Genomic DNA, 27,602 nt, shown 5'->3' on the forward strand with positions numbered 1-27,602 from the left:
ATAATAACAAAAAAAATATTCATCTCTCAGTACATGTTCAGAAAGTGTATGAATTCGTTATTTAATTACTCGCCTCGCTGATAAAACCCGACCAACAGCGTGGGTCTTTGGAGACAAAACCACGGAAATCTCCTCCCGTCCTGCCTATAAAATCATTCGCGGGTGACGTCTCAAACGATCCCCCCCCCCTATTGACGAATCCGAAACGTGCCAGCGTGGTGAAGTATGGTCAAACAATTCTCGTGACCAGCAGTGGATTGAAAGGTGAGCTGTGAATGGCACGTCCTAATTTAACTGAATAAATCTCCAAAATAAACGTTGTCACTTTAAGTTCTTCCAGCAGTGAAATCTTTCCTCCTGGACCTACTTTACTATTCGTGTGTTGGTGAGTGAATGAGTGAGTGTGAGTGAATGAGTAGTGAGTGTGAGTGAATGAGTGACAGTGTGAGTGAATGAGTGTGAGTGAATGAGGCGTGAGTGTGAGATGAGTGAGAGTGTGAGTGAATGAGTGAGTGTGAGTGAATGAGGAGTGAGTGTGAGTGAATGAGTGACAGTGTGAGTGAATGAGTGTGAGTGAATGAGGCGTGAGTGTGAGTTGAGTGAGAGTGTGAGTGAATGAGTGAGTGTGAGTGAATGAGGAGTGAGTGTGAGTGAATGAGTGACAGTGTGAGTGAATGATTGTGAGTGTGAGTGAATGAGGCGTGAGTGTGAGATGAGTGAGAGTGTGAGTGAATGAGTGAGTGTGAGTGAATGAGGAGTGAGTGTGAGTGAATGAGTGAGTGTGAGTGAATGAGTGAGTGTGAGTGAATGAGGAGTGTGAGTGAATGAGTGAGTGTGAGTGAATGAGTGAGAGTGTGAGTGAATGAGTGAGTGTGAGTGAATGAGGAGTGTGAGTGAATGAGTGAGAGTGAGTGAATGAGTGAGAGTGTGAGTGAATGAGTGAGTGTGAGTGAATGAGGAGTGAGTGTGAGTGAATGAGAAGTGAGTGTGAGTGAATGAGTGAGTGTGAGTGAATGAGTGAGAGTGAATGAGGAGTGAGTGTGAGTGAATGAGTGAGAGTGTGAGTGAATGAGTGAGAGTGTGAGTGAATGAGTGAGTGTGAGTGAATGAGGAGTGTGAGTGAATGAGTGAGAGTGAGTGAATGAGTGAGTGTGAGTGAATGAGTGAGAGTGTGAGTGAATGAGTGAGAGTGTGAGTGAATGAGTGAGAGTGAGTGAATGAGGAGTGAGTGTGAGTGAATGAGTGAGAGTGTGAGTGAATGAGTGAGAGTGTGAGTGAATGAGTGAGAGTGTGAGTGAATGAGTGAGAGTGTGAGATGAGTGAGAGTGTGAGTGAATGAGTGAGAGTGTGAGTGAATGAGTGAGTGTGAGTGAATGAGTGAGAGTGTGAGTGAATGAGTGAGAGTGTGAGTGAATGAGTGAGAGTGTGAGTGAATGAGTGAGAGTGTGAGTGAATGAGTGAGAATGTGAGTGAATGAGTGAGAGTGTGAGTGAATAAAATCGGATTGGGAGGACGCACTGCAGGTGCCAGGGTGGAGAGATGTTAACCACCTCGCCTGCTATACAGGAATGTCGAGGGCTCGATCCCGACCCTGACGCCAGCGGTACATTTGCAGTGAATGTTGCCGATCGTCGCATGACCTTCCACTGTGGCCACATTCGTCCCACGCTCTCTCGCTGGAGTCACGGGCGCGACGCGTCAAGCAACTCCTGGCGTCGTCACGTGGAGGCCCGAGCTCAAAAACCACCACCACCGCTGCGCTCAGTTCCCCATCAAAACGCCACGGGAAAGCGAGCGAGGGCGAGTGTGAGAGAGCGAGAGAGCGAGAGAGTGTGAGAGAGAGCGAGAGAGAGAGATGGCGAGAGCTTATGCACGGTGCGTGGGAATTGGTGAGGAATTTCACGGGCAGAGCGCGCGGCCTGGGATGGAGCGTTGTTTGGCACCGTGGTGATGGTGGATGGGGCACGTGGCACCGTGGTGATGGTGGATGGAGCACGTGGCACCGTGGTGATGGTGGATGGAGCACGTGGCACCGTGGTGATGGTGGATGGAGCACGAGGCACCGTGGTGATGGTGGATGGAGCACGAGGCACCGTGGTGATGGTGGATGGAGCACGTGGCACCGTGGTGATGGTGGATGGAGCACGTGGCACCGCGGTGATGGTGGATGGAGCACGTGGCACCGTGGTGATGGTGGATGGGGCACGTGGCACCGTGGTGATGGTGGATGGGGCACGTGGCACCGTGGTGATGGTGGATGGAGCGTTGTTTGGCACCGCGGTGATGGTGGATGGGGCACGTGGCACCGTGGTGATGGTGGATGGAGCGTTGTTTGGCACCGTGGTGATGGTGGATGGGGCACGAGGCACCGTGGTGATGGTGGATGGAGCACGAGGCACCGTGGTGATGGTGGATGGAGCACGTGGCACCGTGGTGATGGTGGATGGAGCGTTGTTTGGCACCGTGGTGATGGTGGATGAAGCACGAGGCACCGTGGTGATGGTGGATGGGGCACGTGGCACCGTGGTGATGGTGGATGGAGCGTTGTTTGGCACCGCGGTGATGGTGGATGGGGCACGTGGCACCGTGGTGATGGTGGATGGAGCGTTGTTTGGCACCGTGGTGATGGTGGATGGGGCACGAGGCACCGTGGTGATGGTGGATGGAGCACGAGGCACCGTGGTGATGGTGGATGGAGCACGTGGCACCGTGGTGATGGTGGATGGAGCGTTGTTTGGCACCGTGGTGATGGTGGATGAAGCACGAGGCACCGTGGTGATGGTGGATGGGGCACGTGGCACCGTGGTGATGGTGGATGGAGCGTTGTTTGGCACCGCGGTGATGGTGGATGGGGCACGTGGCACCGTGGTGATGGTGGATGGAGCGTTGTTTGGCACCGCGGTGATGGTGGATGGAGCACGAGGCACCGTGGTGATGGTGGATGGAGCACGTGGCACCGTGGTGATGGTGGATGGAGCGTTGTTTGGCACCGTGGTGATGGTGGATGAAGCACGAGGCACCGTGGTGATGGTGGATGGGGCACGTGGCACCGTGGTGATGGTGGATGGAGCGTTGTTTGGCACCGCGGTGATGGTGGATGGAGCACGAGGCACCGTGGTGATGGTGGATGGAGCACGTGGCACCGTGGTGATGGTGGATGGAGCACGTGGCACCGCGGTGATGGTGGATGGAGCACGTGGCACCGTGGTGATGGTGGATGGAGCACGAGGCACCGTGGTGATGGTGGATGGAGCACGAGGCACCGTGGTGATGGTGGATGGAGCACGTGGCACCGTGGTGATGGTGGATGGAGCACGTGGCACCGTGGTGATGGTGGATGGAGCACGTGGCACCGTGGTGATGGTGGATGGGGCACGTGGCACCGTGGTGATGGTGGATGGGGCACGTGGCACCGTGGTGATGGTGGATGGAGCACGTGGCACCGTGGTGATGGTGGATGGGGCACGTGGCACCGTGGTGATGGTGGATGGAGCACGTGGCACCGTGGTGATGGTGGATGGGGCACGTGGCACCGTGGTGATGGTGGATGGAGCACGTGGCACCGTGGTGATGGTGGATGGAGCACGTGGCACCGTGGTGATGGTGGATGGGGCACGTGGCACCGTGGTGATGGTGGATGGAGCACGTGGCACCGTGGTGATGGTGGATGGGGCACGTGGCACCGTGGTGATGGTGGATGGAGCACGTGGCACCGTGGTGATGGTGGATGGGGCACGTGGCACCGTGGTGATGGTGGATGGAGCACGTGGCACCGTGGTGATGGTGGATGGAGCACGTGGCACCGTGGTGATGGTGGATGGAGCACGTGGCACCGTGGTGATGGTGGATGGGGCACGTGGCACCGTGGTGATGGTGGATGGAGCACGTGGCACCGTGGTGATGGTGGATGGAGCACGTGGCACCGTGGTGATGGTGGATGGAGCACGTGGCACCGTGGTGATGGTGGATGGAGCACGTGGCACCGTGGTGATGGTGGATGGAGCACGTGGCACCGTGGTGATGGTGGATGGAGCACGTGGCACCGTGGTGATGGTGGATGGGGCACGTGGCACCGTGGTGATGGTGGATGGAGCACGTGGCACCGTGGTGATGGTGGATGGAGCACGTGGCACCGTGGTGATGGTGGATGGAGCACGTGGCACCGTAGTGATGGTGGATGGAGCACGTGGCACCGTGGTGATGGTGGATGGAGCACGTGGCACCGTGGTGATGGTGGATGGAGCACGTGGCACCGGGGTGATGGTGGATGGGGCACGTGGCACCGTGGTGATGGTGGATGGAGCACGTGGCACCGTGGTGATGGTGGATGGAGCACGTGGCACCGTGGTGATGGTGGATGGAGCACGAGGCACCGGGGTGATGGTGGATGGGGCACGTGGCACCGTGGTGATGGTGGATGGAGCACGTGGCACCGCGGTGATGGTGGATGGAGCACGTGGCACCGCGGTGATGGTGGATGAAGCACGTGGCACCGTGGTGATGGTGGATGGAGCACGTGGCACCGCGGTGATGGTGGATGGAGCACGTGGCACCGCGGTGATGGTGGATGAAGCACGTGGCACCGTGGTGATGGTGGATGAAGCACGAGGCACCGTGGTGATGGTGGATGGAGCACGTGGCACCGTGGTGATGGTGGATGGGGCACGTGGCACCGTGGTGATGGTGGATGAAGCACGAGGCACCGTGGTGATGGTGGATGGAGCGCGTGGCACCGTGGTGATGGTGGATGGGGCACGTGGCACCGTGGTGATGGTGGATGGAGCACGTGGCACCGTGGTGATGGTGGATGGGGCACGTGGCACCGTGGTGATGGTGGATGGAGCACGTGGCACCGTGGTGATGGTGGATGGAGCACGTGGCACCGTGGTGATGGTGGATGGGGCACGTGGCACCGTGGTGATGGTGGATGGGGCACGTGGCACCGTGGTGATGGTGGATGGAGCACGTGGCACCGTGGTGATGGTGGATGGAGCACGTGGCACCGTGGTGATGGTGGATGGAGCGCGTGGAGGCACCGTGGTGATGGTGGATGGAGAGGGGCTAATAAAGTGCAGCGGTCGCCTTGACGCCAGGCTGAGGTGGCACCATCGACGGATCTCGAGTTTCACTTTGCCGACCTTCGTGTGGCGTGTATGTGTGCGTTGCACGTCTGTGTGTGTGTGTGTGCGTTGCACGTCTGTGTGTGTGTGTGCGTTGCACGTCTGTGTGTGTGTGGCACGTCTGTGTGTGTGTTGCATGTCTAGGTGCTCGCTAACAGCACTTGCCCCTACAGTCTGTTAAGGCTAAATGGGGGGTCTTTATCTTTGTTGCACGTCTGTGTGTGTGTTGCACGTCTGTGTGTGTGTTGCTAATCCTCGAAAGATCTGGACAAAGTCCCATCGGTGAGCACCTCCGGCAGGCAAGGCTACGTTGGCTGGGCCATGTAGTCCGCATGCCCAATCACCGCATGCCTAAACAGCTTTTGTTCGGCCGGATCGAGGGGGCTAAACAGGCGCGGCACGGGCTAGAGAAGAGATGGAGTGACGTGGTACAGTAGGATGTGGAGCTGAGTGGACTTGCCGATGACTGGTACCAGCGGTGTCAAGATCGGCCTCTGTAGAAGAGGCTCGTGAAGGACGCTACTGGGCAGTTGGAGGCAGTCGCCCTCCAACAACAACGGAGGGCAGAGGAGCGACGCTCACAACAACGAGCGAAGCGCTGGGTGGCTAAAGCACAGCAAGTTGGCACAGTAGGGGGCACAGGTGGTGCATCAGCCAGTCATCTCGGTCATCTCAGTCAGTCGACCCGTGGCACCTGGGTCTGCCCCATGACCTCCTGCCAGCGGGCGTTTGACACTTCACGTGGCCTCAAGGTGCACATGGCCTGGCACAAGCATCGTGGTGACGTCACCGCCACTTTGTGGCGAATGGCGGTTGTTGTTGTTGCTAATCGCAAGGCGAGTTATCCAGGGGGCGTTCTAACTGGGTCGCTCAATTGTCCTCCACTGCTATGCCCCTGCTGGAATCGCTTTATCCAAGCGATGATGATGATAATTATTTTACATCATATTTTTGTTAAATTATATTTGATTATGTTTATTATATATTTATGATAATTGCCAGAGTGACAATGCGGAGTCAATTGCCAATGTACCTGACGACTGCGATGATGATGGTGGTGAATTCTGGAGATGCATTTGTATGATGATGATGATTCTGATGATTAAATTCAGGATGCAACCAAGACAACAAGCAGGGCTCACTGTCAAAGCCCCCAATTAGCCTGCACTCTGGGCGGGGGGGGGGGGTCTCTCATCACCCGCCCCCCGTGCCCCCGTAGCTTGCGACGCTTCTAAACCCGGATTCATCGCCAGGGGCAAACCCTACTCCCGTTTCCCCTCTGACCTATCACTGGTTCACGCCTCTCTCTCTCTCTGTCTCCCTCGACGAAATATTAAAACGAACAAATCCTCGCCGTTTCTGCTGCACGATCGCGATGCGCGGTCGCGTTCAGATGCCATCTCAATGCACATCGTACCGACGACGGTGATGGCGATTGTTACATTTGCATGGATCGTCAGGGATTGAGGTGGCTTTGGAAGGCATTCATCCAGCAGTGGATCGACCAAGCCTGACGATGACGATGATGATGGTGATTCAGTGGTGAAGTGCAGCGATTAGCGCGCTGTGCTACTAACCCAGCGAGCCAAGTTCGATTCCCACTCACAACCAATAGCAGTGACGAATATCTTAACCTGTCCAGTGCCCCCCTAGATCGACTCAGCCTCAAATAACGAGTGCATTTGGTGCAATGCGGTAAACATCGCCACGAGGGATACAAAGGCGGCCGGGCGTGGTGCTGGCCATCCACCCCCTCCATGGGTGCTCGTTAACAGCACTTGCCCCACCAGTCTGTTAAGGCTATACGGGGGATCTTTGTCTTTGTGTGCACGTTGTCCACACGTGTGCATGCACGCAGCCTCCCCCCCCCCCGCACTCTCCCCGGGGTCTCTCTTCTGCCCGCCACTCGATTGGTTTATTCAAATAGAATAATCGGCTCTCGGTACGAGCTCCCGACAGAAGCTCAGTGCAGCGCGACTGCAGATTACAGTAAATACCACAGGAAATGAATACGGGACCGCGGGTAGCCAAGTGCAATGTTCCATACGGCATTGCATGCACATCCAATACCCGAGGAAATCCCCCCACCCCCCTCTCCCTTCCAGCCATCCCTGAGAGACTCAAGGAGCGAGGGGCGCGCGTCGCAGACGTGGTCGAGACGTCGTGGGCCGGTGTCGCACTCGGACCTGGGACCGCGGGTGTCGCAGCAGCGCTCCGTGTGCGATGATCCCCGTCACCGGCACGGCTCCGTGACGCTCGGGGAATCGTTTCAAGCAGCCGGAGCTGTCCGTGGTTGAGCTCAGGAAAATTTTACGGGGGGGGGGGGGGGGGCTTACAAAACTTCGCACTCGGGAGACTCACGACGCATCAGCGAGACAAAGTCCACAGGCACTAGGGACTTGTTTAATATCATTAGAGCTCATCAGACTCTGCAAACGAGTATGCCAGGCTGACGTCGCCTGTGCGTGTGTTGTTGAATGCGTGTGTCGGTTGTTGAGTGTGTGTGTGTTGAGTGTGTGTTGATGTTGTTGTGTGTGTTGATGTTGTTGTGTGTGTGTTGATGTTGTTGTGTGTGTTGATGTTGTTGTGTGTGTGTTGTTGAGCGTGTGTGTTGTTGAGTGTGTGTGTCGGTTGTTGAGTGTGTGTTGTTGTTGTTGAGTGTGTGTGGTGTCGAGTGTGTGGTGTCGAGTGTGTGGTGTTGAATGTGTGTTGATGTTGTTGTATGTGTGTGTTGATGTTGTGTGTGTTCATGTTGTTGTGTGTGTGTTGTTGTTGTGTGTGTGTTGTTGCTGTGTGTGGTTTGTTGTTGTGTGTGTGTTGTTGCTGTGTGTGTTGTTGTTGAGTGTGTGTAATGTTGTGTGTGTGTGTTGATGTTGTGTGTGTGTGTTGATGTTGTTTGTGTGATGTTGTATGTGTGTGTTGATGTTTTTGTGTGTGTTTTCATGTTGTGTGTGTTGATGTGTTTGTGTGTGTTTTGATGTTGTGTGTGTGTTGTTGTTGAGTGTGTGTGTTGATGTTGTTGTGTGTTGTTGTGTGATGTTGTTGTGTGTTTTTGTGTGATGTTTTTGTGTGTGTTGTTGTTGTTGTTGTGTGTGTGTGTTGTTGAGCGTGTGTATGTTGTTGTGCGTGTGTGTTGATGTTGCTGTGTGTGTGTGTGTTGATGTTGTTGTGTGTGTGTTGTTGTTGAGTGTGTGGGGAGCGGTCGTGTACCGTCTCGCCCCGATTCGCCGCGCACATCCCCCCAGCGTGCTCCGTTTCAGCCGGGACAGCCTGGAACGATGTTCCAGGAATTGTTTGGGCACGCCACATCCCATCCCACCTGGCAGTGACCCTTAACCTGTCCCGTGGCTGGACCACCCAGCGGGTATGCATCGACTCGCGCCCGTCACGAGGAATTGCCACCAGCGGCCCGGGGGCTGTACACACGGGGAATGTGCACTGCCTGCAATGATCACTTGAGCAGGACATCGCTTCGACTCCACGGGGCGACAACGCTTGGAACTTTCCTCCGCAAAATGGTACTCATTTTATCGACCCACACCCCTGGCCCCGGAAGGATGAAGGGCGTGAGTCAACGGCCAGCAGCCGATATTTAGGACTCGGCACCTTCCGAGAGCGCGAGCCGCTCGCTCGCTCTGCCCCTGAAGCCACCCGGGCGGACGCGCACTGCCCATGGCTTGGTGATCGTGACGGTGATCGTGACGGTGCTCACGGCGTCACGCACTTCGGTGCGACAGCCACAGAAGGTTCGCGAGTTTGAATTCGGCACGCACGCGCCCGTGAGCGTCCATGGCGCAGGCTTTGCACAACCGCTGCCTTTATTAGGCACACACACACAGGCAACAGACGGCGCGTCTACCTAAGCCAGCACACCTGTGTTGGAGGGGCAGATAAGGACGGGGAAGGGGGGTAATGGGGGGAAGGGGGTGCTCAGGATTTGTCACCAGGCGTGCTCGTGACCTGCTGTCTTCTCGCGTGCGTGTCAATGTGTACGCAAGTAGCTGCGCATGCGTCAGCCTTTTATGAGCGCTCGCTAACGGCACTTGCGCCCCGACGGCGTGCAGAGGACTGTATCTCGGGTGACCTTTGTCTCTTTGTCAATTCGAGTGGCTCCGCCTGGGTCGGCTCAGCCTTCGGCGGGGGGCGGCGTCAGAGCATCAGCGGCGGCGCGTTCGACGCCTGTTGCAGAGGTTCACGGTTCGATCTCCGCGGCCGTCCGGGTTATTACTGCGGGGGTGTGGTACCGAACCGTGACGAGACCACGCGTCCTCTGCTTGACATGCGCACGTTAAAGATCCCGTGATGTCGTTGGCAAGAGTTAGGCCATTGTGTGCCGGAGTGAGGGTCCAACATTTTGTTTTGCCGAATGTGAAACGTTACCCGCACACGGCTCGTTTCGAATCACACGCGGCACCCCCCCCCCCAGCCCACCTGCTGCGAACACGTGGCAGGACTCTCCTGAAAGAGAGTCATGAGACTCGACGAGGCTTCTCCCTGGGTGAACAAGCGTTGTTGTTGTTAGTACGGTTGAGATGATGAAGACCTGGTGCGGTGTGTAAACATAGGCACTGGGGAGACAAAGACGGCCGGGCGTGATGCTGCTGGCCCCAGCACCCCTCTGTGTGCACCGTGCCGGCCCTCCTCGGTGCGTCTCACTGACGCCACATTCATCCAACGGTCGGAAACGGGGCAGCTTTGTCATCATCATCATCATGACCAACACCAACACCAAATGTGATTTGTTTAATATAATAGCAGCACGTGTCCCGAATTCTTGGGCCACCCTGTGTATGGCTAACTGCATGTGGGCATGCGTTATGAAACCGGCGACCTGAGTTCAATCCCAGGCCACGAGTGCTGAATTAATCCTGACCCCCCACCCCCTTATTCACCAACCCGCACAGACCAGCGTGGGGACGCGTGGCTTAACAACCCCACAATGGCAACATTTCCCCGTGTAGCCAGCGGATACATTGTTGGGGCAAGTGCTGTTAGCGAGTAGCACCTATGAAGGCCGGCACGGCACACGAGGGGGTGGGTGGCCAGCACCACGCCCGGTCCCCTTTGTCTCCCCAGTGGCGATGTTTGCACACTGCACCAGGTCCTCATTTGAGGCTGAGTCGACCTAGAAGAGGCCCCGGACCGATTCAGATAATCGTCACCGGTGTCGTCAGCTTCGTACGCAGCGCGCTAACCGCTGCACATACAATCACACACAAACCACCTATGCATACCTACACACGCCTATACGTACCAATACATACATTGACAGCTGTACACACCCACCTGTATACACAGGCACCTATGTACACACACACACACGTGACTCCCATTGTACACGACCCTCTCTGCCCCATGCTTGCGAGGGAGGCGTGGATACGCGCCGAGTGGCTTTGTCATCTCGCCGCAGGTGGCGATGCTGCTGTACTCCGCGTACCTGTACAGCTGCACCAAGCTGTCTGCAGCTCTACCAAGGTGCAGCTGCATCCTGTATGCAGATCGCTGTGCGTAGCTCTGGCAGTCGTGTGCCTATTGGCAGCAGCTGTACCACACTGCACCGTGCTGTGGCGGTCTCGAACAGACTCATGTCACTCTGCAGCCGTGACCATAACGTGGCTTGGATGTGCGTGGCGCTGCTGCATTTTTTAGATTCCCGCTCACACGACCGGCGTCCGTGGCTCCCCTAGGTCGACTCAGCCGTAACTGAGTACAGCACCCGCTGCTGTGTGTAAACATCAGCACTGGGGGTTCCGGCCACGCCACCCCCTCGCGTGCCGTTGCGGGATTAATAGGATTAGGTGCTCGCTGACAGCACTCGCCCAAGAGTATGCAAAAGGCTATACGGGGGGGACTTTGTCTTTTGTATTGTGGTGCAGCTGTAGCTTGCTGTGGATGGAGCGTGACACGGTGGACTGTGTCTGTGTCATGCTGTCGCCAGGTGTAGTTGCTATATCAACGTACGTGGCTGTAGTGGTGCTGATGGTGTGCGGGCAGCTGTAGCAGCTGTAGCTGCTGTAGCAGCTGTAGCTGCTGTAGCTGCTGTAGCTGCTGTAGCTGCTGTAGCTGCTGTAGCTGCTGTAGTTGCCTGCGTTTGAATCGATAGCGTCCGTCTGGCGACGTTAGCCAGCAACGCCGTAGCTGCTGTATCTCAGCCCCCGCGTGCTGTGTCTCCGCAATGCTGTATATCCCGAGTGTCTGTGTCGGTACCTGTGGCTGCTCAGCGTTTCTGCATCTCGGTATCTGCACGCGCTATTGCTGTATCGATGCTGTCGGTAGCTGTATGTCATGTATCCATGATGTGTGTAGCTGTAGGTGATGTAGCTATTGCTGTACCCATGCTGTGTGTAGCTATAGGTGATGTAGCTATTGCTGTACCCATGCTGTGTGTAGCTATAGGTGATGTAGCTATTGCTGTACCCATGCTGTGTTTAGCTGTAGGTGATGTAGCTATTGCTGTACCCATGCTGTGTGTAGCTATAGGTGATGTAGCTATTGCTGTACCCATGCTGTGTGTAGCTATAGGTGATGTAGCTATTGCTGTACCCATGCTGTGTGTAGCTGTAGGTGATGTAGCTATTGCTGTACCCATGCTGTGTGTAGCTATAGGTGATGTAGCTATTGCTGTACCCATGCTGTGTGTAGCTATAGGTGATGTCGCTATTGCTGTACCCATGCTGTGTGTAGCTGTAGGTGATGTCGCTATTGCTGTACCCATGCTGTGTGTAGCTATAGGTGATGTAGCTATTGCTGTACCCATGCTGTGTTTAGCTGTAGGTGATGTAGCTATTGCTGTACCGATGCTGTGTGTAGCTATAGGTGATGTAGCTATTGCTGTACCCATGCTGTGTGTAGCTGTAGGTGATGTAGCTATTGATGTACCTATGCTGTGTGTAGCTGTAGGTGATGTCGCTATTGCTGTACCCATGCTGTGTTTAGCTGTAGGTGATTTCGCTATTTCTGTACCCATGCTGTGTGGAGCTGCAGGTGATGTTACCGTGTAGGTGATGTAGCTATTGCTGTACCCATGCTGTGTGGAGCTGTAGGTGATGTTACTGTGTTGGTGATGTCGCTATTGCTGTACCCATGCGGTGTGTAGCTATACACGATGTTGTTGCAGCCATGCTGCGTGTAGCTGTAGGTGATGTTGCCGTATTCTCTATCTCGCTAGACGTAATGCTGCTGCCTCCATGCTGTGTGTAGCTATCGTTGGTGATGTCGCGGTGTCCATGGTGGAGCTGTCGCTGCTATTCACCATGCCCGGCTGTTGCTGCAGGTGCGAACCCACCCCGAGCCACCACCACCAGCACCGCCAGCCAGCGGCACGATGCTCACGCAGTGCTGCCCCTGTGGATGCCGTCAGCACCCAGCCAGCCAGCCGACCTCCCTCCCCACACCCTTCATCCGTGCTGTAACCATAGCCACCGTCACGCTCTCTCCGCCGCTCGACTCACGACGCCGTCACCATCGGAGAGCCCGAGGGCTTCACTCACCCGACGCAGCAGCCGCCGATGCTGCCGACGATGACGCCGCCGCCGCCGCTGCTGCTGCTGCTGCTCCTGACGATGTTCGATCTCCCGCGCGGCTCTGAGCCTGCCTGCCCCCGGAGGGCAGCCCCGAGTGGCGAGCCACCGACATGGCCTCCTTGGCTCCCGGCTCGCTGCGGCTCACGGGAGCGAGAGGAGAAATTCACTCCCCGAGTTTGTTTTTGGTGGCGGCGGCGGCGGCAGCGGCCGTGGCGAGCGCGGGCGGAGATCGTCGGGATTCAGAACGCGTCCCTCTCCCTCCTCCTCCTTGCTGCCTGCCTCTCCCCGACCTTGCCTCTCTCTCTCTGATACTCTCCCTCTCCCCCCCTCCCCTCTCTCCCTCCCCTCTCTCCCTCTCTCCCTCCCCTCTCTCTCTCCCTCCTCTCTCTCCCTCCCCTCTCTCTGATACTCTCTCTCACCCCTTCCCTACGGCCCTTTCACCCCCCTCTCCCCTACCACTGTGTGCTTACCTCTCTCTCTTTATTTTTTTTACGATCAGAGGAAACAAGAAGATGGTCGGTGTAGTCGGCACTTTGCTTCGTTCATCATTTCGGTTTTTTTGTTTTGTTTTTCCAATGCCTTGTTTTATGTGCCCCCCTCCCTGTTTAAATGAAAGATTTCACGAAATATGTCACGCTCTGCTCTCCTCCTTTTTACCCCTTCCCCCTCTCTCTACCCCCTCTCTCTACCCCCCCCCCTCTCTCTCTACCCCCCCTCTCTCTCTCCCCCCCCTCTCTCTACCCCCTCTCTTCCTACTCGATGTCTATGTTCCCCCTGTTTTCTATGTACATATTTTTTTTTAACTACGACAAGTGCTGCATCTGCACCCAGCCCTCCTCGCAAGTCCTACGGCCTCCGACGGTAGCTCATATCTGCCACCGAGCACACGGCCTCCTCCAGCGCCCACTGCTCCTTGAAGGCCGGCACGGCGTGGGTCAGCCGCGCATGGCGGAACTCCAGCCCACACCCTGGCACCGACCTCTCCTACCACTATGTGCCGACCTATCTCTCGCTCACGCCCTCTCTATACAATTCTATCCTCACCTCTGTCTCTCAACCATTCTCTCGAAATCACCCCTACAACCGCTCTCTCTCTCTACCTCCCGTGACCACTCTTTCTCAGCGTCTCTTAACCTCTCCCCTGCCTATCTAGCACCCACTCACTCTCTCCGTATCTCTCTGCATCATCCTCGCTCTCTCAACCACTCTCTTCAATTCACTCAGCCCACCGCCACCCTCTCTGTCGTTCTGTCGCTCGCTCTCCCTCTCTCTCCGCTCTCCCCCTCCGCTGTCTCCCTCCAGCCCCCTCTCTCGCTCTCCGTCGCTCTCCCCTCTCCCTCCCCTCTCAAATCCGCAGTCCGGAATCAATAAACAATCCCCTTCTCCTCCCGCCAGGACGGCCGCTGATATCCGTGAGATGCGTCTCGAACGGCTGGAGCGGTGGTGGTGGTGGTGATAATCGGACCCACCAACCAATATCCTCCTATTCGAGAGGGTCTTGCTGCTGCTGCTACCTTGCATAGGGTGACATGTCTGGCCAGTTACCTTCATATTATATTAAAGAAAACCTTCCGATTAGCACGGTTGGCTACGTACGGTGCAAAAGAAGTTCAACACGCATAACATTAATCGGTGCTTTGAGTACGACGAGCTGTGCACCAATCCGTACTGACCATCGTGGTGAAGTATGGTCAAACCCCCCCCTCCCCCCCATCTCAACCTCAACCGTGGCCGTATGTAGGCCTTCATCCAGCAGTGGATTTGTCAAAGGGCTGTGATTTATTACGATTGTTAACGTAATCGTGTGTGATCCGTCGGAGGTGGTAGCGGCTTGGCGATGCGTTCACCCAGCAGTGGACTGACCACGGCCAATGATGATGATGATGTTTTATTTTTCCTCCATGAGTGCGAGCAATAGTATTTCTGTGAACCGGTTTCCAAACCCGCGGTGGTCCGTTTGTAACATTCTCATCAAATATCGCAGAGCAGCATAAGCCCCCCCCCCTTTCTCGCTATTAGCATCACTGCTGCTGTTGTTGTTATCTGCAATTGCTCATCCGTTTTGGCACATCCCGTTAGAGGTGGTGGGCTGGGGTTGTGGATGGATGGGTAGGGGAGGAGGGGGATGGGAGGAGGAGGGGGAAGGGAGGAGGAGGGGGGAGGAGGGTGAGCGACGCTACAGGCGGCCGTCAATGCCCAGGGAATTATCGAACTCGACTGCTGGAATGAAGGACCGTTGTCCGAAACGTCGCCTATGATATATAATCTTCAGTTTGCGAAATGCGCTAATGAGGAATGCGTCCTTGCTATTTGTGTTTGCGCGCACCACTGCCAACGCTGTATTAAAATAAAATAACCCCGTTGATCAATCGCACGGGGGGAGCGTTAAGTGGTGAGAAGGGAGGGAGGGAGGTCGTGGGAGAGGGGGTGGGGGGAGGGAGAAGTGGGGGCGGGGGGGGAGGGAGAAGTGTGGGCGGGTGGGTGGGGAGGGGAGCAAAGGGGGGAGGGGTGGTGCTCAGCAACCCGCCCACTCTCTACCGTAATCACCCGACACGCAGCGACCGCGGCTGTCAGCCACGCGCACTGTGGAGGGGATGGGGGGGGATGGGGGGCATGGGGGGGGGCCTCAACGCGAACGCGCCGAGTCGGGCCGCGCGCATCGGGGCCCTGACGCGTCGCGCGTCGCCGCGTGTCGACGCCTATTCAATGATGACCCAATGATGGCACAATGATCACCGCCTCCTCTTCCCACTATCACCACCATCATGATCAGTTCAACACGCAGTCAAGCAGCAGGCTTTCGCGACCAATATAATCCATAATCGAGGGGGAAGTGATTTTTGTTTGGTTTATATCGCGTAAATATAAGGGTTGTCGCGTAAGCAAAACGTGCGAATTCGTTACGAGGACGGCACAGCGGCGTGTTGGAGAGTAAACCCGCAACATTTACAATTCATCAGGCGACAGCCAGATTTGTGGAGAAATCCTCCTCCTGTTTCACCATCATCACCACCACGACCACCAAGAGCCCGCCATTCGCCACTCAGTGACGGCGACGTCATCACCGCAGCGCTTGTGCCAGGCTAGGTGCACGTCGCGGTCATCACGTGGAGGGTCGAAGTCTCGCTGGGAGCAGGTCAAGGAGACAGGCACAGGTGTTATTAAAACAATAACCGAGCAGACAATGTTATAATCCTCTCACCACCAAGGTGCTGGAGATGAACCGAGATGACGTGTGTGAGTTGCACCACCGGCAGTGCTCCCCTCTGTGCGACTTGCTGCGTTTTAACCGCCCGACGCTCTGCTCGATGTTGTGAGCGTCGCCTCCTCCACCCCCTGTCGTTGTTCTGTAGGGCGGCTGCGGCGTGAAGTGATCGCGCTCTGTCGCCTTACCCCATTCGTGTGCTTCGCAGAAGGGCCATCGCCCGAAACGTCGCCTATTGTACATTTGTGTTATTCACGAATGCGTTGAGGTTTGTGTTCATCGCTCTTGTGCACCGATGCTGACGCAGCGTCACCGAATGACGTGCCTCACCGTGGAGAGACAAAGGCGGCCCGGGCGTGATGTCGGCCCCGGCCACAGATGTGTCCAAAGAGCGCTTTCTTAGCAGCACGAGTCCAGAGACTGGTGTGTGTGTGGTGTGTGTGTGTGTGTGTCGTGTGTGTGTGTGGTGTGTGTGTGTGGTGTGTGTGTGTGTCGTGTGTGTGTGTGGTGTGTGTGTGTGTGTGTCGTGTGTGTGTGTGGTGTGTGTGGTGTGTGTGTGTGTGTCGTGTGTGTGTGTGGTGTGTGTGTGTGTGGGGTGTGTGTGTGGCGTGTGTGTGGCGTGTGTGTGTGCGTGTGTGTGGCGTGTGTGTGTGTGTGGCGTGTGTGTGTGGCGTGTGTGTGTGCGTGTGTGTGGCGTGTGTGTATGTGGTGTGTGTGTGGCGTGTGTGTGTGGCGTGTGTGTGTGCGTGTGTGTATGTGGTGTGTGTGGCGTGTATGTGAGCTACACGGTGAGATCTCTGTGCCGGTGCGGTGTGATTCGTGCTCTCTCTCTTACGCGTCAATTCACGCCGCGTTGTTTTGAATTGTAGTTGCCTCGCTCGAGATAAGGGGACGCGCACAATGGGATGAGCGTCCGTCCCGTCGCACCACCCCGTTGGGCACGGTTGGCTACGTACGGTGCGAAAGAGGTTCAGCACACATTCAAGTCATCCAAGACGTTTTAGCTGGTAGCGTGGAAGAGTAGGCCAAACTTCCCTCGAGGAAGGATTGTCTCGGGACTCATCGATTGGAGGCTCCTTCTGCCAGCAGTGCCGTGAGCGAGCGTTTGCAGGGATGCGCCTTTGGCTCTCGCCGTGCCTTTAAGTTATTTCTGTTCGACCAATGTCGAGACGTCTCCGCGTGATTACTAATTTACGATTTGCATAAATCTCCAGCGGGTGAAGGAGTTGGACTTAGAGGCCGCATTAGCAGTTCACGCAACAACAACAACAACAACAAAACCCCAGACCTAAAGAAAAGACACTTTTCCCGACGTGGCGGAGAGTGCGATGCGATGTGATTACGAGCTGTAACGTTATGTGATTACGAGTGTAATTAAGGACTTTGATTGCAATGAGCGGTGATGAAGGTCCTGCTAATGCATCGTGGCGAGCAGTGATTACAGCTCGTGGCTGCGAGGGGTGAAACACAAAATATATACACAAATACAGGACACACACATACACACATAACACACATAACACACACACGGATTCACAGGATAGACACGGACACATACACAGGATATACATAGACACGCAGGGCACACATATACACAAGAGACGCACAACTTACAATACATAGAACATACACAGGAAGCACATACACAGCACGCATACTGTCGTAGCTTCACGTACACGCAGGATACGCTGCGTAGATGACCACAGGACATGAACATCGACACACAAAGAAAACGATCCTCCTTAACAAACTGTAGGGGCAAGTGCTGTTAGCGAGGAGCACACCTATGAAGGCCGGCACGGCACACGAGGGGGTGGGTGGCCAACACCACGCCCGGCCGCCTTTGTCTCCCTAGTGACGATGTTTACACCCTCGCACCAGGTACTAATTTGAGGCCGAGTCGACCTAGAGGACGCCCGGAACCTGTTCAGATAATCGTCACTGGTGTTTGCCGTGAGCGGGAATCGAACCTGGGTCGCCAGGTTCATAGCGCAGCGCGCTAACCGCTACACCACCGCTCCCCCCTCACACACACAGCAGCCGAGCTGACCGCCACGGTGTGTGACGCTCACAGGAGTAGATGTGACCCCCCTGCCCCCCTCGTGCAGTCGCGATGCGCAAACAACACGCAGAGCTCCGCCGGCTGCACCAGCAACGAATGCCCCACACCCGACAAAGACAAAAGTCCCCCGTATAGTCTTAACAGGCTGTTGAGGCAAGTGCTGTTAGCGAGTGGTGAGCTGCAGTCGCCACCATCTTTGTTTCCCAAGTGCCGCTGTTTTTTTTTTGACAAACCGCACCAGGTACTCATTTAAGGCCGAGTCGACCGAGAGGGAAGCCCAGGACTGGGTTCGGATATCCCCCACTGTTGTCGGTCGTTAGCCGGATTCGAACTCTGGTCGCCGGGTTCTTCGCGAAGTGCGCTAACCGATGCGCCACTGCTCCCCACACGCACATGCGCACGCACACGCACATGCGCGCGCACACAGGTGCACACGCACGCACGGCGATATCTGCACAAACGCGGAGACTTCGGTACGCGATCATTCCTAACTCTCTACCACCACCTCGTGGTTAAACTACCCGGTGAATATTTTTGTCTTTCAAATCCCAAAACGACATTGAATAGTAAGCTCTGCAAATGCGTTTTCCGGCTGTTACCTCGTGTTGATTGACGCGATGTCCGACGTTTCGCTCCACGTGCTGGGAGCTTCTTCAGGAACCGGGAGCGAAACGTCGGACATCAGACCGCGACAAGCTGTACTGTACAGCACAAACGCCGAGACAAATCGGCCGAGCGGTGGCTTTGTAGTTTGAATCCGTGAATAATAAGTAACCCGTCCCACGCTGCACGCGTCCGATGATTGTGAAACACGTCCCACGTGACGGCGCTAAGCGATGAACGCTGAGTGCGTCACGATGAACACGTGTACAGACACACACGTGGAACAATCGTCACGATGAACACGTGGACAGACACACACACGTGGAACAATCATCACGATGAATACGTGTACAGACACATACGTGGAACAATCGTCACGATGAACACGTGGACAGACACACACACGTGGAACAATCATCACGATGAACACGTGTACAGACACACACGTGGAACAATCATCACGATGAACACGTGTACAGACACACACACGTGGAACAATCATCACGATGAACACGTGTACACACACACACACGCGTGGAACAGTCATCAGGCGCATGCAGCGTGCAACGAGTTAAATGTTATTTGAATGGGGAGGACTACATTTGTAAAACGTGGAAAGACGGAGTGTGGTGGTGGTGGCCCGTGAATTAATTAATTAATTAATTAATCCGTTTTATTTAATTAATAATCAGATGAGCCTCTTGGAACCAATTGCGTGTTGTGCGCGTGACTCCTGGAACCACGTCTTAATCAACTACATTGATGTCGTGTGCACACGTGGGGTGCGTTCACGATGTGCATGCACGTTCACCACCAACGTCAGCCGTGCTCTATCCGCTGCTGGATGATGATAATAATAATAAACAAGACCATTGTGTAACGCGTGCAATGTCGCGGAGCCGAAGACGCAATTCGGAGGCGCAGAGCCGAGTTCAGTGTCGAATCGCGCGGTTCCGGTGAGACTCGGTGGTCAAATGTCGAGCCGAAGAGACGCCCCTCTGAGATGGGGGTTTGTTTTGAACGAAGGAAACGATTGATCGCTACGGACGTGAATATGGGGGGGGGGGGCGTCCCAAGTGACGGGGAGCTGCAATTGAGAAACGATGAAGAACAATAACGGTGCTTGTCCTGGGAGTTCCAAGGAGGTTCTGCGTCGCACTGCCAAGGTGTCTATGGTTTCGTCGGAAGTGTTGTAAGAGGCCGTCCATAAATGACGTCACGCGATTTTGGACGATTTTTGCCCCCCCCCCCCCCTCGTCACAAGGCGTCACAAAAAGTCAGACCCCCCCCTGAAATATGACGTCACAAAGCTCTGCCCCCCCAAAAAAATATAAAAAAAACATGCTTCAAATCGCTTTAAACTATTGTCATTGTATTTAATGTGCCGCTGCACTCTGATGTTGTAGGAGAGAACATTTATTAAAAAGTCGATTTAATTAAGTAGAACGTGTTGTCTATATTTATTTAAAGTTGCGCATTTTGATGTGACGTCACATTTCTCAACCCCCCCCCCCCCCCCTCGTTACACATCGTCACAAATGTCTGACCCCCCCCCCCCCTTAGGTGCGTGACGTCATTTATGGACGGTCCCCTAAGGCGTCGGCAGAGAACTTGGGTGCGGCGGGGTACCACGCAGCAGCAGCGGCAGCACACGGGCTGATTTCCTCGCTCCATCTCCACAAATCTTTCCCCCGCACCTCCAATTGGCACGGTTGGCTGCGTACGGTGCGAAAGAAGTTCCACGTGCTGTACAATCTGCTCGGTTGGAAGGTCCCTTCCGTTTAAAGAGCGAAACAAAGTCAACCGATAGGCGATGCGCGCTCTGAGCACCATCGTAAGACGCACACGGACACACACACGCGTTAAGTGCAGGCTGGTCCACATGTGTTGTGACCCCAAATTCATTGACCAGGACCATTTTTTTCCCTTTGCATATTAATTTCTGATTTAAATAAACCTTGCTTTCAACATATATTAAGTTTAAGACAATTAAAGGCGAATCGTAAGACATCCGGAAGACCACGTACAGTCGGGCTGCAAACGTATGTGTGTGTACACGTGTGGGTACACGTGCGTGTGTACACGTGTGTGTGTGTGTACACGTGTGTGTGTGTGTGTATACGTGCGTGGTGTTGTGGTTAGCGCTACGCTGTGCTACGAACCTAGCGACCCGGGTTCGATTCCCGCTCACGGTCAACACCAGTGACGATTATCTGAACAGGTCCCGGGCGTCCCCTAGGTCGACTCAGCCTCAAATTAGTACCTGGTGCGGTGTGTAAACATCGCCACTGGGGAGACAAAGACGACCGTGCGTGGTGCTGGACACCCACCCCGTCGTGTGCCGTGCGGGCCTTCACAGCACTTGCCCAGAAAGTCTGTTAAGGCTATATACGGGGGGGGGATCTTTGTCTTTGTTTTGGGGTTAGACAGGGCCGCCGGGAAGGATGCAAGGTCCATGGGTTATTCTGACCCCTCCCCCAAGTCCCCCTTCCCCACGTCCCCCCCCCACGCCCCCTCCCACGTCCCCCCACACGGACCACCCCTTCCTCGCGCGGAGCCGCTATTGTGTTGGGGGTCGAGGGGTGTCGCGCACTTCCCCTGCAGGCGAAGCGAGAGAATTGTTCTCAATAACTCGCAGGGGGGGGGGCGTGTAAACATCCACGCCGAAGCCCACCTCCCCGTTGGACTCATTCGCGATTCAGTCGTCACGAATCGATGCAATGATCGATGGTTATTTTTTTTCGTTTCCACTGTCTCGTTTGTACCGTTCCGTCTCATTTGTATTGTTCTCTCTCGCCTGTATCCTTGTGTCTAGTTCGTATTGTACATCTCACTGGGCGCATGCATTGCCGATTTCCCGCGAAGGGAATCAAATTCTTAATTCGCTGAAGGGAACGACCCCACGATGGAGAGAGAACACGCCAGCCAGGCCACGGAGACGTCGCCTGGATCCGCGTCCCACTCTTCCTCCTCCCGCACGGCTGCTGATGTTGATGCAGACGCACCGACTGCGACGTCACATTGGAGGTGGTCAAGGCAGACAACCGATTCAGGAGCAGCGGCGTGCCTCGCCGCGATGTTTCCGTCGTATTTGTGGATCGGGGCATTGCGTCGTTTGTTATGCAATGTTTTGCTGTCTTTTTCTGCAATATTTTGCTGTCTTTTTCTGCAATATTTTGCTGTCTTTTTCTGCAATATTTTGCTGTCTTTTCTTGGATTTTCTGTTTACACATCGTCACTTTAAGATGTTTTCTTGTTTATGTTTTCTGTTTGTTGCGGTTGCACCCGATTCAAGAGCCGAATGGCTCACAGGGCTATACCAAATAAATGAAATGAATTAAAATGAAATGAACACGCGTGTACGGTCTGCTCTGGATGACCGCACTCCGACTGGAGTATTGTTTTGTGTGTACCAGCTATCCACGTCTGCTGTCATGGTTTTGGTGCGGCGGATGCGATTTCGGGCGGACCACGAGCAGCTTCGTGAAAGACCCCAGCGAGGTGTTCATGTCGCGAGACATTTCCAACTCCGCGCAGCTCTCCGGGCTGCGGAGTCGCGCGCCACGAGGCCCAGCGAGGACCCGGGAGAGGTTCGAGGGGCAGCAGCAGAATCAACAGCATCAGCAGCATCATCAGCAGCAGCAGCAGCATCAGCAGCATCAGCAGCAGCAGCATCATCAGCAGCAGCAGCCGCGGCGTGGCGTGGCGCGTGTTTACACGGAACAAACACGGCGGTAATGGGGCTGGAGTGGTGTAGTAATTAGCCCTCGCGACAATGAGATGTGGATACAATTATATATATACACACAGGATATGCATCATGTTTATAATTGTCTACTGGGGAGGGGGGGCTAGGGGGGTGGAGGAAAGCATAATTAAAGGTCTGCAAATATTTAAATGGGAAAAACAGACCACAAAGACGATGTTTTTGTGCAGGCGCGCTCATCACTACACTCCAGCCAAAGATCCCCCGTATAGCCTTAGCAGACGTGTTGGGGCAAGTGCTGTTCGCGAGTAGTATCTACGAAGGCCGGCACTGCACACGAAGGTGGGGTGGGTGGCCACAGCACCACGCCCGGCCGCCTTTGTTTCCCGAGTGACGACGTTTACGACCACACCGCGCACATGCCGCTCACGCAGAGACCGACGGCGCTTGGTTGTTAATGGGGACCGTTTTCAGTGTGAAGGGTCTGGTATATATATATTTATATAACAGCAAATATCGATCGTGTATCGACCTCTTGTCCATCTTGTCTGGCTCGATTACTCAGCGAAACTGATGGCATGAGGACGCGGAGAGAGACGTGTACAGGTGTGCACGGTGCACAACCCACACACGCAACGCGCCCACTTACACACATCCATATACATTACAAAGGTCCCGCAGTAATGTGTAACAGACTTTTGGGGCAAGTGCTGTTAATTTAGCAACCTAAGAAAGGCCGGTGTACGTCAGACGAGCGGGTGGGTGGACGGCACCACGCCCGGACGCCTTTGTCTCTCCGGTGGCGATGTTTACCAGGTACTCATTTGAGGTTGAGTCGCCCTAGGGGAGGCCCAGAACCGGGTTCAGACAATCACCACTGGTGCTGACCGTGAATGGGAATCAAACTCGGGCAGCGGAGTTCGTAGCACAGCGCGCTAACCGCTGCACTACCGCTCCCCACATTTGCAGTGCTCTGCACACACACACACACGGGCATGCACGTGTGTGTGTGTGTTGTCAGTGTGAGAAGTGGTAGTGTAGTGGTTAGCGCGCTGCGCTACGAACCTGGCAACCAGGGTTCGATTCCTGCTCACGGCCAACACCAGAGACGATTATTTGAACCGGTCCTGGACCTCCCCTAGGTCGACTCAGTTTCAAATGAGTACCTGTTGCGATGTGTAAACATCGTGGTGTTGGCCACCCACCCCCTCGTGTGACGTTCCGGCCTTCATAGGTGCTCGCGTACAGCACTTTCCCCTACAGTCTGTTAAGGCTATACGGGGGATCTTCGTCTTTTTTTCTGGCATGAGTTTCATGAACCACAGGACGGGTAAATTACAACATGTACAGGTGTGTAATCCTATCGCTGCTAGGATAGGAGGGTCTCGACGTTTCGGCCGACATAGCCTACTTGAGGAAATGTTGCGGATGTTAGAGGTCGTGTGGGTCGTGATGCAGGAGTGGCAAAGTTCGATGCCCGATCCGGTGGTGTTTTGTCTGCGTGTCGCGTGCTCGTTCTGACCACGTGTTCTGCCTGGGGTTTATTCCTCAATGAACACTGCTGCAATAATAAACAAATGACACGAATTTTACGTTATACCTACGTGACTTTACCTAAAGAACCAAAGATTAAAGATGTAAATAAGCAAATACATTTCGGAGGCCTCATTCCCGCATCAGTCCCTCGGTGGTGAGATGTTAACTACCTCGCTAAGTATGCAGGAGGGCGTGGATTCGATCCCCACTCTGTTGTATATTTAAAGTGTGCATGTCTCTCGCTCTCTCTCTCCATGGTCGCGATGGGTTTTTTTTCCTCCACAATTAGAATAAACTTGCGTTTCGAGTATTCGGCTGCGATACGTTTCCACACGACGAGTAGCCACCCCGTTGAGCCATCGTTTGTAGTTGCCAGGTCGCTTCTGGAAAAAAAGCTTCATAGCTCAGTGGGCATCACCTGGTCACATAAAACAACATACTGTATAGCGTTAGTTTGGTTTAGCATATGCGCGGTTAAAAATGGACTGCGTTTGTAAAAGAAAAAGCAAGCAAAGCGAGCGTCGCATTCCTGCATGTGTACAGACGTGTCGGCGTGAGGTCAGTGAAGGGATTCGCGAGTGGCCTGCGAGGCGTCACCCCCACCAGCGGCGACGTGCCGATCCCCGAGTGTTAATGACAAAGGTAAGAAGAAGAGATCCACGCGCTCCGACGGGAAGTGTAAATCGCGCGCGTCTTTCCATGGGGTGGAACGTCGCCGCTTAACGATTGCGACGCCGGCAACAACGCAACGCGTTCGTCAATTACAAAACCGGAGCCTTAAAATTAACATATATATCATAGGTGACGTTTACGATCAATGGCCTTCATCCAGCAGTGGATTTGACCAGAGGCGTGTCGTAGTTGGCACAGGAAGGCTCTTTAATTCAGAGAATGAAATGGGGCCACATGTCCAATTGCACCCCCTCCCGTCGCCCCGGCCTTCTTAGTATCCATCTGGACTGCTGTTGTACAGCCTTTGCAAACGGTTGTAAGTTATCATTCCTCGTGGCCAGGACTTCGTTATCAGCCGGGAAAACGTCCGGAACGCGGTCCCGGGAATTGTCTCGCTTCGTCAATCTCTTTATGGAGCGCACAGGAATGCAGAGTACAGTACAATAATATGGGGGTATTATGGATAGGCGTACGCTGTACTCTCGTGGGAGTTGCCTTACGTCGATTATAATCCCTACTCCTGAGCTCGCCTCGCTGCGTTCCGTAACGTCTGGAGTAAGAAATGACACCGCGAGTAGTATCGGTATTGTTCGCCATTAACGCGAAGGGCCCACAATAAGAGGACACTGCTGCTTCTTCGTCTTCGTCTTTCGTACGGCTGATGTCATGATGTCGTGGATGCACAACAACAACAACGTCAATTTCACATTCGGCTGGTCAAGCGTGGATTTTATTTGTTTGCCAAATCATCGCCAACCGACGAAAACTTCTCAGCCGCACCGCGAGGTGGCGGCCACGAGACACGGGGAGACTCGGGGACAACGCGCGCGGCTCCGCATGCAGACTCGGCGGAGAGTGAAGACCCGAGAGAGAGAGAGAGACGGGGATGCGTGGCACGTATCGCTCGCTTAATGCATCTCGATAACAACAACAACAATAATAGTGTCATCTCAGTCGAGGAGCGGGGAAGGCAGCATCAGCAACAGCCACGCGGTGGTGAGCCGGCGCTACCAACACTTGCCCAAGCTCTGCGGTCCTCTACATATGAAGGTGCTATCGGACAATTGACGAGTGTGTATAGACGTGGAAGGGAACCTGAGTACGCGGAGAAAACCCACGCGTGCGAGGGGACAACGCTCTATCCCGCGCAGATGGAACAGGTGGAGTCCACACTCCGCTGTACCGCCATCTCCTGGCAAGCGAGGCGACGGTTCGTCATCGACGTCCACGGGGGAAGGAGGTTCACGGCATCTGTGCGTGATCCACCAACCCTCGCTCCTGCCTCCAGCGCTGGACTACAGGCAGCCGCGTGCAGCAGCGGAGCCACCACTACCGCCAACGATCACACAAATCATCATTTGCGGGGAAATGCAAATACAGTAGCAACATCTCAAACCGAGGGTCCTTTGTCGAAAAACATCTGACAGTTCACCGCCATTGATTCAAGCAGAGCCTGGCTCTGCTGATGAGACACTGCGTGTCGAAATCCTGTCCCTGCCTATACACATCTGGGCAGTTCATCAGCATTGATCGATTTAAGCAAGCCTGGCTCTGCTGATGAGAGACTGCGTGTTGAAACCCATGCAGCCAGACAGTTGCTTATAGCGAACAAATTCTGCTGAAATTGTGCACTCCCAGAAGGCCGTGCGTGCGCTAGACGCGAAGGGCACAGTAAAGACAAAGATCCCCCGTGTAGCCTTGACAGAGTGTTGGGGCAAGTTCTGTTCGCGAGTAGCACCTATGAACACGTGGAGAGACACATGCGAGGGAGATCAATCGCGTCTGCTTATTGGTAACGTGGACACCGTGTCTGCTGATGTATCGTTTGCTTTGTGATGTTTGTCCACAACATTCCCAACATGTTACGTCGTTGCGTCTCATTTGAATTGCGTTGTTCACGTTGTATTGTGCATCTCGTGTGCTCCGTCTCTTGTCTGGACTCTCCGGTTCATGTTGTCTGTATCGCTAATTGTGTCGTGTTGCTCGATACGATAACTTGCATGGAACATCATCATCACATTCGCATGCGAGTAACGAATGGAATAATCACGCCGACGATTGGACGCTTGCAGCATGAGCCGAAGGTTTGAATGTAACCGATGAAACGACGCAATAACCGTGTAGGTGTAATCTCGATGGGAACGTCACGTTGCGTGCGGTGAAGCACAACACGTTCACGCAACACCACCACGACACCGTTGTACCCTGTCGTGGAGAAGGGCGCGGGTGTTAGCGATGACCTGTTAAGGCCAGAAGGGGCACAGCGAGCCAGCCGTGTGTACAATCACCACGCTCGGCCGACTTTTCCTCCCCATCTCTAGTGTCGATCACAAAGGGCATTGGGGGAATTATTGAAGACTGAATCCACCTTGGGGTTCAGGCAAGGCCGTAATTATAATATATATTGGGGGGACACATCCCCCCAATAGTCAAATATGCTCAAAATGTCCCCCCCAATATATTGCTATAAAATAGATTTCTGTTTATATGTTTGTGGTTATGGTTGTACTTTATGAATCCATAATCTTTGCCATTACATACAATGAAACAACAGAGCAATGTAATACAATACACTATTAGACATTGTAAAAAAGAAAATCCATCCCGTGTTTGTGCATTTTTTTATATTTTAAGCAGGAAATTCTTTTAAAATTTATTTATTTTCTGGGGGGGGGACCCCCAGATTCCCTGGAAGATTTGGTCCCCCCCAATGTTGACTCCATGGCTACGGCCTTGGGTTCAGGTACAACTTGCTACTGATGTTAGCCGTGGCCCGACATCGAACCCATCTGACTGAGTTGATAGGAAGTGAGCGCGCAAACCAAGGACAAAGCCAAAGAACCCGTGTAGCCTTTAGCAGAATGTTGGGGCAAGTGCTGTTAGGAGCGATTAGCAGCACCCTACGAAAGCCGGCACTGTGACACATGAGGGGGTGGGTGGCCAGCACCACACCCGGCTGCCAGTGATGATGTTTTAAATACTGCACCAGGTGCTCATTTTAAGCTGAGTCGACCTAGGTGATGCCCAATACTGCTTCAGATAATTGTCATTGGTGTTGGTCGAGAGCGGGAATCGAACCCTGGTTGCCTGGGGTTCGTAATGCAGTGAGCTAACCACTGCACCACCGCTCCCCGGGTGTATATATATACACACACTCACGTTTCCGCAACAAATG

At 54.5% G+C, this 27,602-nt stretch overlaps 1 protein-coding gene across 2 annotated transcripts in view; it reads right to left on the reverse strand.

Moving 5' to 3' along the window:
- SRCIN1 (SRC kinase signaling inhibitor 1) overlaps window positions 1-12,983 on the reverse strand; it is a 193,541-nt gene extending 180,558 nt beyond the window's left edge. For both annotated transcript variants that reach the window (XM_078866688.1, XM_078866687.1), the window contains exon 1: window positions 12,611-12,983. In XM_078866688.1, coding sequence (XP_078722814.1) covers window positions 12,611-12,755 — 145 coding nt within the window. In that variant the 5' untranslated portion in view covers window positions 12,756-12,983. The remainder of the gene's footprint in view (window positions 1-12,610) is intronic.
- Between the last annotated feature and the right edge of the window lie 14,619 nt (window positions 12,984-27,602).

The sequence above is a fragment of the Lampetra fluviatilis genome, chromosome 2 (assembly GCF_964198595.1).
Source record: "Lampetra fluviatilis chromosome 2, kcLamFluv1.1, whole genome shotgun sequence".
NCBI lineage: Eukaryota > Metazoa > Chordata > Hyperoartia > Petromyzontiformes > Petromyzontidae > Lampetra > Lampetra fluviatilis.